Genomic DNA, 17,623 nt, shown 5'->3' on the forward strand with positions numbered 1-17,623 from the left:
GGAGAGTCGCGTTAAATGCCGCTGCTCGACCTAGTTTCTACGATGATTTGTTTCGTCTTGGCATTATTGCCACCTTGCAATTGAATTGATGTTATGTAAATGCGGAAAGGAGTCGTTTCTTTATCATAAAGTACGCTATCGTAATACCATCCTTGACATGGCATAAGCCATCTAACCAGGCCATATGTACAGATGTAGAATTTCTTTTTTATTTATCTTAGAGTGCTTGACCAGCAAATGATAATATATGCTTTCATTCTCTTATGCATATCATAAAAATAATAATAAGAGATTCAGTTTATAGAAACAATTTATAAACATTTATTCACTCTGTTTATCATTTCCTTTATATTATCCTCGTATATACTCCTTTCTTTTATATTTGCCTTTTTGTCTTTTTCAACACCCTCAATATTACGCGTCGCATCGTTCTTATTCTTCACCGTAATTTTTAGTCAGGGTGTCGTTCTCTTGTTTCTCATCATTTCTCTCTCCCTGTATCTTTGCTTGTATATACACGCAGGAAGGCTATAATTTTTTTTAATTTGTTTATCCTTAATTATCAACAACGGTTTCCTTGTCCTTCTCTCTTTGTTTCTTTCTGTGCCCTCTTTTTCCTTAACCTTACCCCTCGTTCCGTTCCCTGCATCTCCCCCTCATAGCCTCGAGAGTCGCGATGGATTGTTTCTACCGATCCACCCATCTAAGATTCTTGCTTCGACTGAATCCACACGTTTAAGGGAATCCTCCAAAACACGTTACCGGGACCCTCTGATTTCACAAAATCTTTCACCGCCTGACGCGCGCGTAAACGCTAATCTAGTTATTCTCTCTGTGCAGTCTCACGTAATATATAGACAATTCAATCATACATGCTCACACCCAATACTTAACAAGGGTTCGTCACGATGGCTGCTTGCCTTGTTGCTGGTTCAGGTGTGTGTGTCGGCGTCTCTCTGCTTTGCGTATCCCTGAGCACAACTGGGCGTCAGTAGCTGTCCGTCTGCCGACGCTTCACACGGCTTCATCAGCTCTTCCACGTATATGCTAATTGTCACGTACGCCTCACTTTCACTCCGCTTTTCGTGGTTGATAGTCGCACGGATCGACGTTAACGGGGGGCATATATAGGTTTCCAACTTATTCCTGAGGTTTTGTTCATTACAAATAATAGATAACTGGGAAAAACGAATCGAGGAGTTTGCTAAATCGCTATCAAAAAGAACTCACACACGAAAAAAGTGTAGAGGAGTGCGGATGCAAGCGGCGATCTACGAGACGGAGTTTGCTTTCCTTTTCTTGTCACGAATGCGTCCCTTGGTAGACACTTGTGTGCTTTGCGTTGGCGTACTACTTCTGTCTACTCTGTGTGACATCACCTTTTGTTTTTCTAAATACTAAGCGCGCGCTGGCTTCATATAGCAGAAACAGATTAAAATCGGTACACAGCGTTAACAAGGTAGCAATGACAAGGTAGCAAAATTAACTCAGTGAATTACATGTACACTCTCTTTACCTCCGTGTTCCTGTCACACCAGGGAAGGTAATGAACTAAAGTTCGTTTATTACGCTTTTTCTGCTACATACACCTGTTTCAGATGCCTAATATTTTCGACCTCTAATACTACTCTAGATAAAAAAAGTACTTTTGCTATTGAAGATTCGCTGCATATGTTATTGAGATTTAGCGGGCCACTAGTCCGCCATCATTTTGAACTACAGTAACAAGTCCGGTCGACCTTTATCGCCCCCTATATTCCACCGGTGTTTCATCTTCACACGTAAACTCAGTAGCCGAAGTCGGCAGTAGACATAATACACAACGCACAACTCCGCACCTCATGAAACTACTACGAAACTACTTCGATTTAAAAAAATGTCGTGGGTTCGTCTGGGGTCGTTCTGTGAACCTTTGCTGAGCTCATTGTCCTAGTACCTCATCATCAACACCGTTCGCTTTTGATGTGCCTATTTGTTACTTCTATTTCATAACACATAATTTGTTAATCCTTTGCAAGTCATCACTCATAAAGCTCATCATCATCATCATCGTCGTCGTCACACAGTGTCATTTCGATTTTTTTCTGTTGTTTATTCGCATACAGACTTATTGTTATTATTACTATCATCATCATCATTTGTTAGCGACTCATTGTCTTTTGAATAATCTTTTTCAACATCTTTGTGTCTTCGTGATTTTGACAACAGTCAAAAAACCTAGTTTGTGCCTTAGGTTATTACAGCTATGCTAGTAGCGTAGATTTCGTACGGTTAGAGATAACTGGCGGTGTGGAGCATTAAAAACATCGCGTCTTCATTCACATTTTCTGAACCAGACAACTAACCGCCGGGCCTGATACCACGTTTTATACATCTCACAGTAAAAGCTCGCCCTTAAAATAATAACACAGTAAGTTCTTTAAACCTTTTGTTGTCCAGACGTGTGTGGTCATTGTCGGCCTGGCCGGGTCTTTTTGTGACCGTCAAACTTTTTTTCTTCCGTCAAATAAAAACCAATAGCTTGAGGTAACAAAACCACAGCACAGGAGTTTCATTTCATTGTTACATTGCAGTACTCCAATAGTGCTTTTGGTGGAGTATTGTATGTTATTCCTTGTTTTTTCTTTCTTTTCCCTCGGTTTCCCTCTATACAGTAAATACACGGGACGCATTTATTACATCTTGCTTTAAGGAGCTTGTAGTATTGTAGCCTCAATCATCTGTCCGTATCTGCAGTGAATATTACTATATTTCACATAGGATCAACAAGGAGCGTTACTTTCCGTAACTATCTGAAACGTAGCGACGGTTCCACCGGCGGGCGGTGATCGGTTGCGCAACGGCGAACCATCCTTTGTCGATCTTATTATTACCGGAATATCTGAATAGAACTGTTGGCTAGATTTCTTCAAGGTGATCTCTGTTCATAGATGGCCACTAAATGTGGTTTCTTGTACCAACGGGTCAACATGTGCTAAAAGGCCCGTGTGTGAATTAGTCATCTGATCCACCTGTCTCTCATCAGGCGGCGGACTGATCGAGGTGGCGGCGAGCATTGCTTTGAGCGTCGGCCGCCGAAGCGTCTGCTAGCAACGGGTGGAGCACGTCAACTGCTGCGATAGACCGTGGAAGCCTGCAAGAGTGAAGAAGTGATGAAGTAATCGTTAAATTTTTGCCTAGGATTTCGCTCTCGTCGAAGAAGACGCGGCCGTACATAGCGCTCCTGTAAAGTTATTGGTAGTTCTATCTAAGGCAACCTACCTTACGCTTTCAACAATAAATTTAAGCAGAGAAACATTATGTTGGAATTTCCTTTTAAAGCCGATTTTTCTATACGCAGCCCAGGCTTCTGCCTAACTCGCCGGTAACACGATGTATTGTAATACAATAATGTTAGATGTATGAATCCCGGGCTCCCTACGAAACGTCGGCTCATCCTTCACTGGGAAATCAGACAAACGAAGCTTTTTTTTTTTTTTTTTGAGAAAAAAAAAGGTTTTCCTACACCATTCATAAAATATCAGCTTCGTTGAGAATTCGCTGAGTGAATCAATCAGGTAATGGTGGCTCGCCCGTTGAACAGCTCAGCATCTCGACAGTGAGCATATTTGACGACAGAATGTTTACGATGAAAAAATTATCCAAATACTATCTAGCCTGTTTGGCTTCAGCTAGAAGCTGATCATTGCGGCTACGCACTACGAAGTGTTCGTGATGCCGCTTGCTACTTCAAGCTTCAATTTTCTCTATACCACAGAAAAAGCGATTCGAGTCCTTATAATATGCGCACCAGTTATAAAAACAGTAACAATAATAAGCGGTATAATAACTGAGTCATTTTGCTGCAGATCTATAGCTCTCAGAGGTACCAGCCTCTTAACGGAGACCATGCAATAACTATAATAGGCACTTAGCTTGATAAAATATCACTTTACAATGCCAGTCGCTGTGCCACATAAGAGCCAGGCGTGTGCGTCAACCGCTTACCTGTTTTCTTTTCTTTTTCTCTATGTACACGCAGTTAGTATTACAAGCTAGCTTACACGGGCCCTTTATCCTGTTCGGACATCGCAAAATGGATGTTATCACAGCATTCGTTGCACGCATATGCCCAGTTAGGATTAGCGGTATTAACGCGAAGGAACCACAGACACCAACTACGTTTCTACCGTGCCTCAACGCATTATACTTGCATACACATGATTTGCACGACGAAATGGCGCATAACTTCCGACGCATTGCGCGCACGTACCAACAGCGACAATAACAGCAGCAGCGGCGATACACCGTACTATAAGCTACACTGCCGAAAACTCGAGCGTCGTCCCCTGGCTGGTTCTGTGAAATATTCAAGACGGGCGGCTTTGAAGAATCACGACAGCAGCGACAGCGTGTAAAGCCAGGGTTTCGGTGACTAGTGGGATACCAAAGCGAACGAGGTGTATTCGGCCAACCGCTGTACGCTGGAAAGATTTTGAAAAGCCGAATGCAGAACTGTACTGCCTTCTCTTTGCCGTTGATCTTTTTCCGCCTTTTTCTCTCTCTTTTTTCACCTTAGTTCTTTCGCGCTTATCCCTTTTGCCACCCACGGCTCATGCTTTCCCTTGGATTTCTTGCATTTTCTCCCCTTCTCGCTGTTTTCTAAATCTGATTCTCCTGCTACTGCTGCTAAATCTGATGTGCTCATGGCATATCCTGCAGCTGCCGGTAACATAGCCAGCTTCCCGCTCTGTAAGTCCGTTTTTTCATTCTACGTGGTTAGTGTGGTACTGGGTAAGGACTCGATTCGACTGGTGCCGCTTGCGGATCAAATAAGTATTGGCGGCGGTTTTGCCACTCTAGGCCGTGCTTGTTGCTGCTAGAGAAAGATGAGGGTATCCTCTTGCCGTTCTACTAGTGCCAGCAACAGCAAATTCACAAATCTAATAAAGGCAAACACCTCGGCGATTACGCGATTAGGTGATTATGTGGCAACGGCGCAGGCAACTCCATATGCGTTGCTGCCGACGGTCCGTCGCCTCATTCTATATCAGTCTCTCCATCTTTGCCCTGCTTTGCCTTCTGCAACCACTTGCTCTAGCATTGTCGGTGGGCGACGGCGGTGGCGGTCGCAGTAGTTATTGGCTAGTGAACAAACGAGCGAAGCACGATTATGCCACACGGCAAAGCGAACGAGTACTCCTTACTGGGCCCGTTCCTTTAACCAGTTGAAAAGGTGGGAAGGATGGCTTGCTTTGCCAAGGGCGAAGCAAGAATGGCAGGACGTACTACACATAGGACGTCGTGTAGCAGCATCAGAAACAAAGCTTTGTGAGGGGTGGAAAAATTGGTATACAGGAACTGGGTCGGCGTATGGCGTATTTTCGGGGGAGCGCTGTGGGACTGTGGTTTTTGTTTGGTGCTTCCCTTGATGCTGCGGGAGATGTAGCCGATAGAGCTGTGTCACTCCAGAACTGCTCGTCGGCTCGTTCACAGGCCAGGACTGGGAATAAATGCGGTACACAGTGTGGTTCTTGTTGGCAACTTCGATGGAGCTAGTGGGGCATGCACGTACACGGAAGCAAATGGGCATAGAATATTGCTTTGTTGCGGTGGCTAGCTCGTGCTAGCTTTGGGGAAGCGGTTAAGTGAAGGAAGAGGAGGCAGAAGCCTAACGGAAACAGGTAACTCAACAAAGACAGGTTTGCTTCGTCTATTGACAGAAGGACGATGTTGGCTGAACACGGCGCAAACTTCAGTCCACCTTAGCTAGCAGATCAACTGCGGAAGACAGAAATAAGAAGCATCTGTAAAACAAAACATATCTTTCTGTACGAAAAACATATAAAGAATAGAGAACAGACAGAACATTGCAATATCTAGAAGAAGGGAACGTATACATTACCGCGCGATCCTACTTTCTATCGTATCCATTCATTTGCTTTTTTCAATTGGGTCGAAGAAGCTCAATGGTAGCTGAAGCTTCAAAAGCGGAAAAGTGACTGCTGTAGCCGGCAATTATTCCTGAGATCTTTAGAATTCTGAGATTGCTAGTGTCTGATTTAACCTTAAACAAGACGTATGGAGATATCTTGAAGTGGTCAGAAACTGACCTTTGAAGTAAACACATACGACTCGATCAATGCGGCGCGGTCAACTTAAGTAGTATCTTAATTTCAAATAGGAATTATTCCGACCGCATGCGCAAGTCTCGGGAAGAAGATGAAGAACCGCAATCTTCATCGGACCTAGCAGACACCGCATCACGAATTGCCTAAGGATCCAATTGCTACTAAAACTAAAGTGAGAGACTCGATTTAAAACCGAGGATTGGACATACATGAATGGCGACACAACAGAGGTTGTGTTTATGCGATTAGATCCAAGGAACCACGTGTACCCTTTCTACACAACCGTAAACAACTGACCCATGATTGAATGTGCTTCGAACGTGCTGACGTTCGTATTCAACTAGGCGAGTTACGCAATATACATAGAAAGTATCACGGTACAGCTTCACATATGCAGAGCAGCTCACACACATCTGAAGAGAGAGTACACAATAGCCATCTATTTCCCTTGCGAGCGTCGAAAGTCCACATACGCACGGCGAACGGTCAACGCCGTATCTGCTACAGTGAGGACTATGGTGAAGCACCAGCGGCACCAAACTATTGCTTCTGATTGAATTCTCAAGAGACTAGCCGTCCCGCTAGCCAAAACCACGAGTCCACTATTGTCGCCGCGCTGCTGCTGCTTGAGGTATACGTGCTTTTTTCTATGCCACCATCTTCACCGATTTTCCATCTTTACTTGGTTTTGTTTATTGGGATTCCCCCTAATGGACCGACGTGTCATATAGGCTTTCCTGACTGCTGGCTCACCTCTTAAACCCACCAATTCCTTAGCACCCCTTTCTCCGCACTCGCAGATCAAGCACCCTAGGGTATGTATGGGAAGACGACAAGCGCAGGGCAAAGCTTTTTAGCTAGCAAGTAAAGCAAGCAAAAGCTGGGCAACGGGGTCGGCATAAAAACGGCAACGGAAAAGCAGTATCGGCCTGCCTGAAGCGAGTCTGGTACGTCTTGCTCTCTAACAAAATCGTTTGTCCTAAATGAGGTTAGGGGCGGTCACGCAGCTCTGGTCACGCCTCCAAAGTATTCTACTTCTGCCATGTAGTTTAAGTTCCAGTTTCATTTTCTTTCTCTTATAGATCCAATGATCATTCTAAACAATAGTCGACCCCGAAAAACTTATAGTCGGTGCAGGGAATGTATCAGGGAATACAACAGGGAGTATGGAACTGGTTAGAGTGGCCGAACATAACTTTACAGATGAGAATCTCACGCGTAAGTTCAAAATTCAGCCTAAACAGTTCACCCTAGTCAAATTTATATCATTTACTGTTTTTGTGCGCCTGTATGGCGAACTTCTCTTGCGGAAATGATTATTTCAAGATAGCTTAATTCTAAAGCACCGCTACCATCCATTGGTTTCATTACTATGCCAGCAATTATTTTCTCGAATTCGAGCGAAAGTGCTTCTTCAAACTAATTGTAAGGTATATTTGTAAGGCTGACTATTTAGACGTAGCATAGAATTAGATACTAACTGGTCGTAGCAGTTAGGACGAATTGCAATTTAAGATTGCTCTGGGATGCTTTGTTTCTATTAAGCCCTCTTACTTCGCTGTTACACTACTGTGTATTTGTATGTTTGTGAACTAATTGGCTGAAATTAACATAGTTTTCATTACGTTTATTTAGACCTAGTTTTTACGCGTTGCTCTATATAGCATTGCATTTGTATAATGTTTTAATAATTTGGGTTTTTATCTTTGTCTTTTTTACTTTTTTTGTGATAATTTAATTAGGGATTGATTGAAATTATATTTAGTTTTTCAGGTGTTTGTTTCTTTACCGGAAATTTACCTGGTGTCGTCGCTGTGGCATAGATATGCTCCTCGTTGTGGAGCGTGCCGCATTGGCCCATCACCCCCATAGACGACATTTTCGGGTCGTCTGCAAACACCAGAAAGGATCAACACATATAAACGCTATTCCGTTTTAAAGAAAAAAAAAAACGCTCTTTCAAAGGCATTTACCTTGTTAGTCGCTTACTTTCGCCATTCCGTGCCGCTGTCGCTGCTGCTCAAGGAGCATTACCGACTCGGCATCAAATGGCTATGATCCCTGACTTTGCGTGATCGCACCGACCAGACGAGCGCTGAATGCCGCAAGTATATCATCATGCTATATATGTACATATATATAGGGGAAGACGTCGCATACATGCATCACGATACATCTTAAGGTGTAGATGCCGTGTTCTCTTTTGTCGAACTAAACATGAACAGACTGCATGCGCTTACCGAACGCCTTGGGTGCAGCATAATCGTGGCGACAGCAATACAAAATGATGAGGCTTAGCCCCGTTGCGATATCATCGGTGCGGTTATGGCGTGTACGGGTATGTAAACGGAAACAAAGACTAGGGAAGGGAAAGGCGAAGAAAAACGAAGAAGAAAAGTGAGTTTGGCTGGCCGACTCCGCCTTGTCTCACTTACCTTGCTTATGCACACATTGCATGATGGGCGATTCGGTGTCCTGGTACGGAACGTTGCATCTCTTGCTCGAAGATAAATGCGGGACCTCTTGAAACAGGTAAAAATCTTCCGTGAAATCTGGCTTTCTTTTGTTGTCTGAAAAATGCCGCCAGCCAAACCAACAAAACAAAGAAATGAGAAAATATCACCAACAGTTAGAAAGAATTGTTGAACGGGGAGTGGTGGGGGATGCGAAACAAGGAAGCCATATCATTATTTCGACGTACACCTTTACCGAACGTCTGGCACAGGAGTGGCTCTTGTGTTGGTCCTGGTTATCTTTGTATTGGTTATTTTGTAGGAAGACGCGCGTGTACATGTAGGTATGTGTGTGTGCACATACACTTGAGGATTCAAACATACACGTATCTGGATATTTAAGTATACGGCACTTATATGTACACATACTTGTCAGTGTACAATGTGCAACAGACGCAATTTGACTAGGCTAGCCCTTGCTTTCGTGTAACACATGTCCCTCTGCAGTCTTGCCTTTTCACTCAGCTTAACGTTCTTACCTTTACATTGTAAAAGATAAGTTTTGCCACGCATCCGTAAAATGAACCAAGCTAGAGATGACTGAAAGCTGATTAGCGCTAGGAACAGACGTAAAAATTTGCCGTCGTCTTCGGCCTGGTTCCCACGGCGTGGGCCAGTTGGTCTCTTACTGACGCTGAAAGGCAGGGTTATAATGTGCGATAGGCCCATGATACATTCTGAGTTGTTCCGCGACTTGTAAGTTGTCACTTGACAACCTATGCATGCTTCGCGCTCTGAAGTAGTGGTTACCTCGTCGGTCAAGTGGGCTGGCTCACCATCCGTGGCCATCGGGCATTTTCGAAGCGTGTGTGAAAAAAAACAACTGGCATTTTAGTGGCTTTCGTAGGTATGTGTATGGCTGTATCTCTACAGATTGTATTGTGGCGCTGTATTTTAAAGGGGACGGTGCCGGTTTTGTTGTAGTACTTACGGACCAACTGCGGCGTGGACACAGAGTTGGTGACCTGACTCTTTTTTTTGTACCAGAACAATGCGAGCGCACACAAAAGGAAAATGCCGCCCGTGATAGCAATTGTCAGCGAAACCTGTACGATGATGGTTGTGTATCGGTTGTGGGCCATTGTCGATGACGCCGAGTAGTCCTGAAGGGACGATTCCAGCGAGGTCACTGCAATAGATAGCAGATCGACACACACACACACACACACACACAGATAAATGAACAAGATCAAAACACATACGAATGCGATACAAGTATTATTGGATGTTCGCCACAGGAAAGATGGCTCCGAGCTGATCAGTGGCGCTCGGGCACATAGAGCACACGGGAGCAGACAGGCAGCGAGCCAAATAGACGGACGTACACACCAATAAATCGATCATGCAAAAAAAAGCTGTATATCTATCGCGCCGACCGAGGTTTAACGCAGAGAGGATAAGCGAAAAGAATGAACCAGTAAATCAGTCATCTAGCTAGTTATAATGCCTACCGGCTTCTGCTGTTGGCCGTATTTATTTGCCGCAAAACATGTCAAAAGGCCTGACCTAGTTATTAGAATCATTATGACAAGGTCCAGGGGACCACACTATCTGAATGGGTTTCGTAGCGACCGGTGGATCGGCTGGCCCAGAAGAACACTGATAGATCAACCTAAATATCTTGTTTAAAGAAGGTCTAAATAGAACATTATATGTAAGAAAAATCAGTCAGACTCACCTCCAATAGGCAGCGTTGTAAACTGATAGTCTTGGCTAGTGGGTCCTGCGTCGCTCGTAGCGACCACCTTGACTTCGTACGTCGTCGAAGGGCTTAGTTGCGCTATGGTGTACCGGTCACTCGAGCCTGACATCGTGTCGCCGGTGATGTACCAGTTACGGTTGCCGCGCTTTCGGTACTGAATATTAAAAGCATTGATTGGACAGCCCGTTGAACGCCAGGCGTCCAGAAGTAGCGTGGCACTCGTTGTGTTGGGAACGATAAACTGCTTGTGCGGGGAAACTGGCGCTGTCGATTGGGCAACCAGCGTGGTCCGATAAAAGAGAAAAGCAGATCAGAGAAAAAGGGGACGGAAAAGGTACGGTAAAAGCGATATTATTTCACGCCTGTATGTGGAAGACGATCATCTAAAGTTCAACGAGCAATATCTATCTTCCGACAGATTGAGGATCGCTAAACGCTTCTCAAACACTACGTTAGTGGTCTCAGCGCGTTCTTCCTACTTTGCGTTGCGATTCCCTCCCCTTAGCGTAGTGCGTCCCGGCCGTTAGAATGGTCGGATGAACGTCAGTCCTGGCAGTCAGGAAGTGGACCCGGTACAAGCGAGAGGTCATCAAGCGAAGGGAAAAGATCTTCACAGCAAAGTGTCAGTAAGGCCTTCAAGGAAAAGGATGGAGCAGATCTGCTGTGGGTAGAGAGAAGGATGGTCTGAGCAATAGGTTGGTGGGCAGTTGGATCTTGAGGGTGGGCGTATGTGGGCTCAGGTCAGTCAGGTACTTACGTCTTCCCTGGGTGCGGATCTGCACTTCGACGCCAGGTTCACCCGTGCCCAGGCTGTTCGAAGCGATCACGTAGAAGCGGTACGAGGTGCCGCATGCTAGCCCGGACACAACGTGTGTTGCCTGATCCACCGAAAGCTTTAGTTTCCGCCAGTCGTTTTTGTCTGATGCATAGTTAAGCGAATAGTCGGTGTTGGGCGCAAGCTGGTTGGGATTCCAGCGAATAATCACGCTTGTGGCGCTGACACTCTCCACATCGATAGATGGCGAAGTTGGTGGCGCTAAAAGACAGAGTGACAAAAATACAACGAACATCTATTAGCAAAAACGTGCTCTACTTTCTACGTTATATTGTTGCCCGCGGGTACGCCGTGCATCCATTCGTTCACTTATACCTGAAAAAATATAACACTTTTACACCGGCCAAGTTGCAATTGATATTTTGTGATGACTCCTGCTCTTTCTCACTTTTGTCCCTCGCTTTCCGTTCCCCTTTTTAGAGCTTCTTTTCCTTACGACTGTTCCGCATTCGCCGGCTCAAAGCTAAGGGACGAGAATGGCGTTAAGATGTTACGCTATAACGACAAGAGACTACGGTGATCGAATGGCTGACGGTGGGCGGTATGGCTTTTGAGCGGCAGCTCCACCAGTGGAAAGTAGGCCGTAACAGAGCGTCTTCCTCTTTGTACTAATCGTGCTTCTAGGACGCGCTTTTCGTCTATGCCCTCTCGTTTCGTCTGCTTGGCCCGCATGCTTCCAAAAACTACGACGATCACTCAAGCGATAATACCATTACCGCCGAACACCACGTTACAGCCACCTTCCGACCATGGCGCCCCCTTCCACGTTTCGCCGTACTAGCCGCTAGCACCACTGCTACCCCCTCTAACCACCAAGCCCAACCACCATCACAAGTAAGGCAATGCCAGCGATGCAGGGTAAAAGAACCTAAGCCAGCCAATGCTACCCGTTAGGCTACCGATTGCTTGGAAGCCGGCCGTATAACTAGTGGAAAGGCACTAGGTTCTGTCAGGCATACCCGCCTATGATTTGAGGCTAGAGTGGCAGCGGCGGCAGTAGCGAGCGGTTGGAAAGGCCTCACAGCACGGGCTACAAGGCGGTAAGTCACGTGGCTAAAACGGGAGTGGAACGGATTGGATTAGAAGTAGGGGAGGTTGTGGGTAAAACGAGGAGCGATTTTTTATTCGATGTTGCGCTAGTTGGAAGCAAAGCCAGCAGCGGAAGTAGCAGCTCTCCATAAAGTAAGTAGAAACGATGGAAAAGGGGGAACAGCCAAACGATAGGATGGGCGGAGAAGCGGGCTGCTTAGCGAGCCAGCTATTAGGTTTGGGGAAAAGCTGGAAGTAAAAGGGCTGGGGGTGTCGTAGTCGCCCTCGCACCAATTAGAGGAGGACTGCACGATTGGTAGTGGTCGTAGCGACAGTAATGCTGGGGGCGTTTCTGCTGCTGCTGTTTCTGCCTTGCAGTAACAGAGCAGTGCTAGCGGTGGAAGCGGAGGAAAAAGAACGAAAAGAAGGCCTAACAACGAAGGAAGCAATCGCTGCGACTGAGGCTGAAGCTTGGTGGCCGCTGAGGGACCACGCCACTATGGTTTTCCGGCTGCGCGGAAAAAGATGTCCTTTTTGGAGAACCCCCTCGAGCGACATTTTTGCCCGCTATACTAGCCGACCGGCCGAGCAGTTCCGGCCGACCGGCTGAGAGGTTCCGGCCGACCATCCCTAGTTCTTCTAGGGCACTAGCATAAACAACGCCAGCCTTAGTGTAACAGGAGAGGCAGCAAAAGTACGGTCGCCGCCATTGGCTTTCTTTTCGTTGAGTACACCGTTGTCCACCGCTAGTTGCAGTCATAGATGACGAGAGGGGGGGGGGGGGGGATAGAAGGGCAAAGAAAAAGAGTACGGAGCTGGTGTCGCTGCTTTTTCCGTTAGATTTGAGGAGTAAATAGCTCTCACTGGATGCCGACGAAACCTCATCACCCCTTTTATTGACACTTAGCTCAGATACTCGACTTTTATCACATAGCGATCAATATGGATGAATCTGAACTAATAATGACGGCGGCGACAGCACCAGCTGAAATTTCCAACATATATATTAAGATATACCGCACACATGGCACAGGAGGGAACACGAGAAAAAGGAAAATAGGTCAATAAGAACAATAGGTCAAAAATAAGAACTATGCCAGGAAGAAACCAAAGGAAAAGTTTGCAGAGCAGAAAAACGGAACTAGTCCTTACACGATAAAACATCGATGGCCATATGAATTAGCGTTTTTCTTTTCAGGAAGAAATAGAGAGCGAAGGACGACATCTTGCCTATCTCCACGCAGGCGTATCAGTCCAAGAATGAAAAGTGCCGACCGTTAACGTTCTGTAAGTACACTTCAAAGGCCTATTGGGTCGTTTTCTGTTCTTCTGCTTTGCTAAGCCAGTGCGTCAGTAGCCACCGAGATGGTGGTACTAGGATGGTACGAGTAATAAATGCGAAGCAAGACGAGAGAAAAAGAGTGTTGGACAGGGATGTACAGACGGTGAGCGCGGGGGAAGGTACGATTATAAAGAGTCTATAGTTTTACGTTTCTACCAGCTGCTAGTTGAGTTACTGTAAATAGTAGTGAGTATGGTCAGTAAAGTAAACTAACGAAAGAAGAACATAACCCCTTTTCGATGTGCTCATCGTCGTCTTCTTCGTTGTTGCATGCGGTCGTTAGGCAGGCAGACTAACGAATGCCCAGAGAAATAGGATAGTGGCCCTGTTCAACGCCCTCGTCGCTGGGCAACCAAGGAGGTTGCTAGAAACGTAGAGAAGTTTAGGAAAGAAACTGCTGCCGCTGCGTCGTCCACTGCCGCACGAATGCGACGAGCCTCTTGGGACCACCTAATCTGCGCACTCCTGACGCAGACGGGACGCGGTGAGGCCAGGACTTGCTCACACGTGGGCAGCAGCAGCAATAGTTTTCGTCGTTGTCGTAGTAGCGACATTATGTCGCCATAGAAAAAAAGAAGAGATGATGAGCCAAACAAACTATGCTGCTCTCATTGGGTCACACTGTGCCGGTTGACGTTTTGGCAGCGCTTTCGCCATTGCTGTACCGAACTTTGGCGCCCACCGACAACCCGAACGATATAGGCCAACAGGCTTGACGCTGAATGGGCTGGTCGGCTGTTATGAGAACGCCCCCACTTGTCAAGCTTACCCTCACTATCACTGATACTAGCAGAGCACGCTTTCACGAATAACCCCAACAGTGCTCGCCGCAGCCACCCCGACCGTGCAGAATGACTGAACTTTACCATCGTGTCTCACTCTAGAGACCACTTGGTTTGCACTCCGTTCAGCGGTGGCAAGATCATCGGGAGCAGGCGACATTACGTTGAGAAGAGAAATAACTCTCCATACTTCTACTTTACGCGTGCATATGCATACGGTCGCGGTTTGTACATTGCCATACAAGCAGCAGATAGCTCTGGCCGACAATAACATGAAATTTGGCTTGTAAAGGTGCAACTAAAAGCTCGGCACCAGCCAATGAACCAGCCAGTGGCAATATAGGAATCGCTGGGAAAGAATTGTGTAGAAAGAGGAATCCTTAGTTGTGTTCAGTTGCAGGGCGAAAGGTTGGAAAAGCTCAGATAGAACAGAAACGGGGTGTAGCATTAGGCAAGAGCAAGCGGTGGCAGTAGCGCCAGCAACAAGGCAGCCTGCAGCCTAATTGTTATTGTTCGGCAATTATCAAAGTTGTGCGGATGGGCCCGACGAGGCCTGGGGAGCCTCAGCGGCAGTTGCGAACTGAGCGGTCGAGGGAATGTCTGGAATAGACGTCTCGTACCAGTTTGTTCCATATGAAGGCCGAGTGCCTAGCATTATACGCCTTTTGCCTACCGCAAGCAAGGCTTATTCGAAACAGAGCCAGGAGGTCGCCCCAGGCAGGCCGATTCGTAAGAGCAAGAAAGGCCAAAAAGTTGGCTCATTAGTGAGTCAATAACAATATGTTGAGTAGTGAGAGCCAATCGGGAAACTGCGGCCGACTGGGGGTGTTGAGATGTAGGAGTAACTCTTGAAAGCTTTGAACCGGGAGACTGATGACAGACACAAAGGGCAGATGGGCATACCCCACACACGAATCAAGCAATTTATAAGCCACAACGCAACAAGTTGGCCTCATAACTCCTCTCATACGATATGTGCAGAACAAACGCTTTGCTAGGGTACCAGTTTATATTCATATATATATATATATATATATATATATATATATATATATATAATCTGACCGCTTCTGAGGCGTGTCTATAGTCAGGGCGAAACGCTACCGGGAGAATGTTGTTAATGTCGCAGATTGTTCACACTAAAAATAATGAAGAAACTTAAATGTAGGTCACTGTTGCACGTTCTGTTTTATGGTTAACTACAAACGTTACCAGATTGCTACGACGTAAGTATCAGCTGTACGCTGTGTGATTTCTATTCTATAAATAACATTGAGTTTATAAGGCACGACTTACTAGTTTTAGCTATGGTTGCCAGCAATTGCTATCTCGAAAAAAAAAGACATCACGTCAATAAGCCATGCATCTTCTTCGCATCTAAGGGCAGCTTGGGCTATCGACCAATTTCAGGTATCGGTGTTGTGGTTAGCTTTCAGAGGTAATTCTTGTTAGAAAACAGAACATTTTTAAAAGGAAACGAAAATGAAGAATATCTTGGAATAAACGACATTTAGCTTAATGCCCACCATCGACTGTATGCCTTTGATAAAGCTGCACCATCGGTACTTCCTAGCAGAGCATATTTGACAATGTCTAGTCGAATTCTCTAAAGTTAGCTAAAATAACGCTTAGTCGAGTTGATTGGCCGGAATCCAAACCCGGCTCCGAAGAAGGACTACCAAGCAGCTAGACCGGTGGGAATTGTTTCGTGGGTCATTAGAACGGAACGTGCACTTGGGCTAGTAGCAATCGGGTGGATGGCTCAGGGGGTCGAGGTGGCGAAGGAATATCGATTTTATCATCAGTATCTTTGCCTGTAGTCTGTTCGACAGATCTAACGCCAGGCAAACAAGCTTTACCCTTCGCCTCTATCAGCCTCCCTGATGCTGCCGGCTAAGGTATGTTATCTCAGGATGGTACGAAATACGTGTCCAAATTCTCAGTGTCACGCGTGGATCGGTGCACCACAAGGCCTTTTAGTAGTCAGGGTTCATCTTCTCATGCAGTGATTTTTCGAGAGAAAGCAAAAGCACAATTCGTCAATTGTTTTCCTTCATTTTGGTTATAACTACACAGCTTACGATTTTTGCCAAAGCAACGCAATCACCTTGTGCCGCTCCTTGCTGTCCACTACTTTCGCTAGCGACATCGCACATAAATATTTCTCGACATATGTAAAGCTTTTGACTCCGAAGGCCTTCCTTGGTAGAGTTTTTATACTTTATACGGCCAAGAAAAGATGAAAGTCGCTACCGGTCCTCTAGTGAAACGATAGCTCTGAAACCGAAAGTCACCTCCGAAGTCAAGCCATTTCATGAAGGGGCCGGCCGAACAAACGGCTGTGCCCTTGCTTGCATGTATTCGGCCAAGATGCTGTGCTCAGAAGTGTATGGGACCATTTCGAAGTATGCGCCTTTGCAAGTGTGTTGCTAACCGATGAAGGGGACGACATGACAGCTCTCCTCGAGGGATCAGTTCATCTTCGGATATGCTAAGTGAGACGGCGAGACAGCTCAAGCGAGGCGCCAGCCAGCTTTCGCCTGCCTCGCTGTTTGACTGGAGCATTGCAGGGACGAGGATAGTAAGAACCCTTGAGTCCATTGATCAGCGAAGAGGTGACGGGCATAAGGGGTTAAGAGACGGCTGTGAGTGCGTTAGAAGGTGGAGGAAGGGGTGGGTGCAGGAGACTACTAAATGAGCACTACTGGCTGACTGGACAACGGTGAACGGAAGAATCGTGTATAATTCACCTGTCTCAAGGGTTTGGGCGATAAGTTCTTCACTAGGAGGTCCTACTCCAGCGCGGTTAAATGCCTTTACCACGATCAGGTAGCGGGTCTGGCGGCGTAGGTTGGTAAGATACGTGGACTCGAACGTGTTGTTCTGCGAAGCGTGTGTCGTCTTAAACTGATACGCGTCATCGATACTATCGGCGAGGCGATAACCAATGTAATAGCCAAGTATCACTCCGTTTTGATCACCTTTTGGCGGTGCCTGCAAACAGCAGAGACGGTGATTGCATAACAATTCGTAGTTACTATCATTGTGGTCATTATACTCATTACGGTATCACAGGACTACTTATTCTACTAACGTTAAGTAATATTAGTCACTAGGAATGATCTACGTTAACAACCTGTGATCTGTTCTGACAGCGGTATAACGTAGCTCACAGCTTTGAGATCCACTATTTCATTAAATTCAATAAACTAAATTACCGCTGGAAGCCCGGCGTATCCCAATAGTATGTCGGTCCTGCAACGCGATTGGCGCGAACTCCTATTCTCTTGGTGGAGCAGAAGAATCATAA

At 46.0% G+C, this 17,623-nt stretch overlaps 1 protein-coding gene across 3 annotated transcripts in view; it reads right to left on the bottom strand.

The window, feature by feature from the left end:
• Nucleotides 1-292: 292 nt before the first annotated feature.
• The window catches only part of LOC111249218 (cell adhesion molecule Dscam1-like), a 191,194-nt gene continuing 173,863 nt past the window's right edge, over nucleotides 293-17,623 (bottom strand). For all 3 annotated transcript variants that reach the window (XM_022802779.2, XM_086986052.1, XM_086986053.1), the window contains 7 exons: nucleotides 17,064-17,307; nucleotides 11,083-11,361; nucleotides 10,302-10,589; nucleotides 9,555-9,752; nucleotides 8,546-8,680; nucleotides 7,911-8,000; nucleotides 293-3,133 (listed from right to left, as the gene is read on the bottom strand). In XM_022802779.2, the coding sequence (XP_022658514.1) occupies nucleotides 3,087-3,133; nucleotides 7,911-8,000; nucleotides 8,546-8,680; nucleotides 9,555-9,752; nucleotides 10,302-10,589; nucleotides 11,083-11,361; nucleotides 17,064-17,307 (1,281 nt within the window). In that variant the 3' untranslated portion in view covers nucleotides 293-3,086. The remainder of the gene's footprint in view (nucleotides 3,134-7,910; nucleotides 8,001-8,545; nucleotides 8,681-9,554; nucleotides 9,753-10,301; nucleotides 10,590-11,082; nucleotides 11,362-17,063; nucleotides 17,308-17,623) is intronic.

Source organism: Varroa destructor, unplaced genomic scaffold (assembly GCF_002443255.2).
Source record: "Varroa destructor unplaced genomic scaffold, Vdes_3.0 BEIS01000004.1, whole genome shotgun sequence".
Lineage (NCBI taxonomy): Eukaryota > Metazoa > Arthropoda > Arachnida > Mesostigmata > Varroidae > Varroa > Varroa destructor.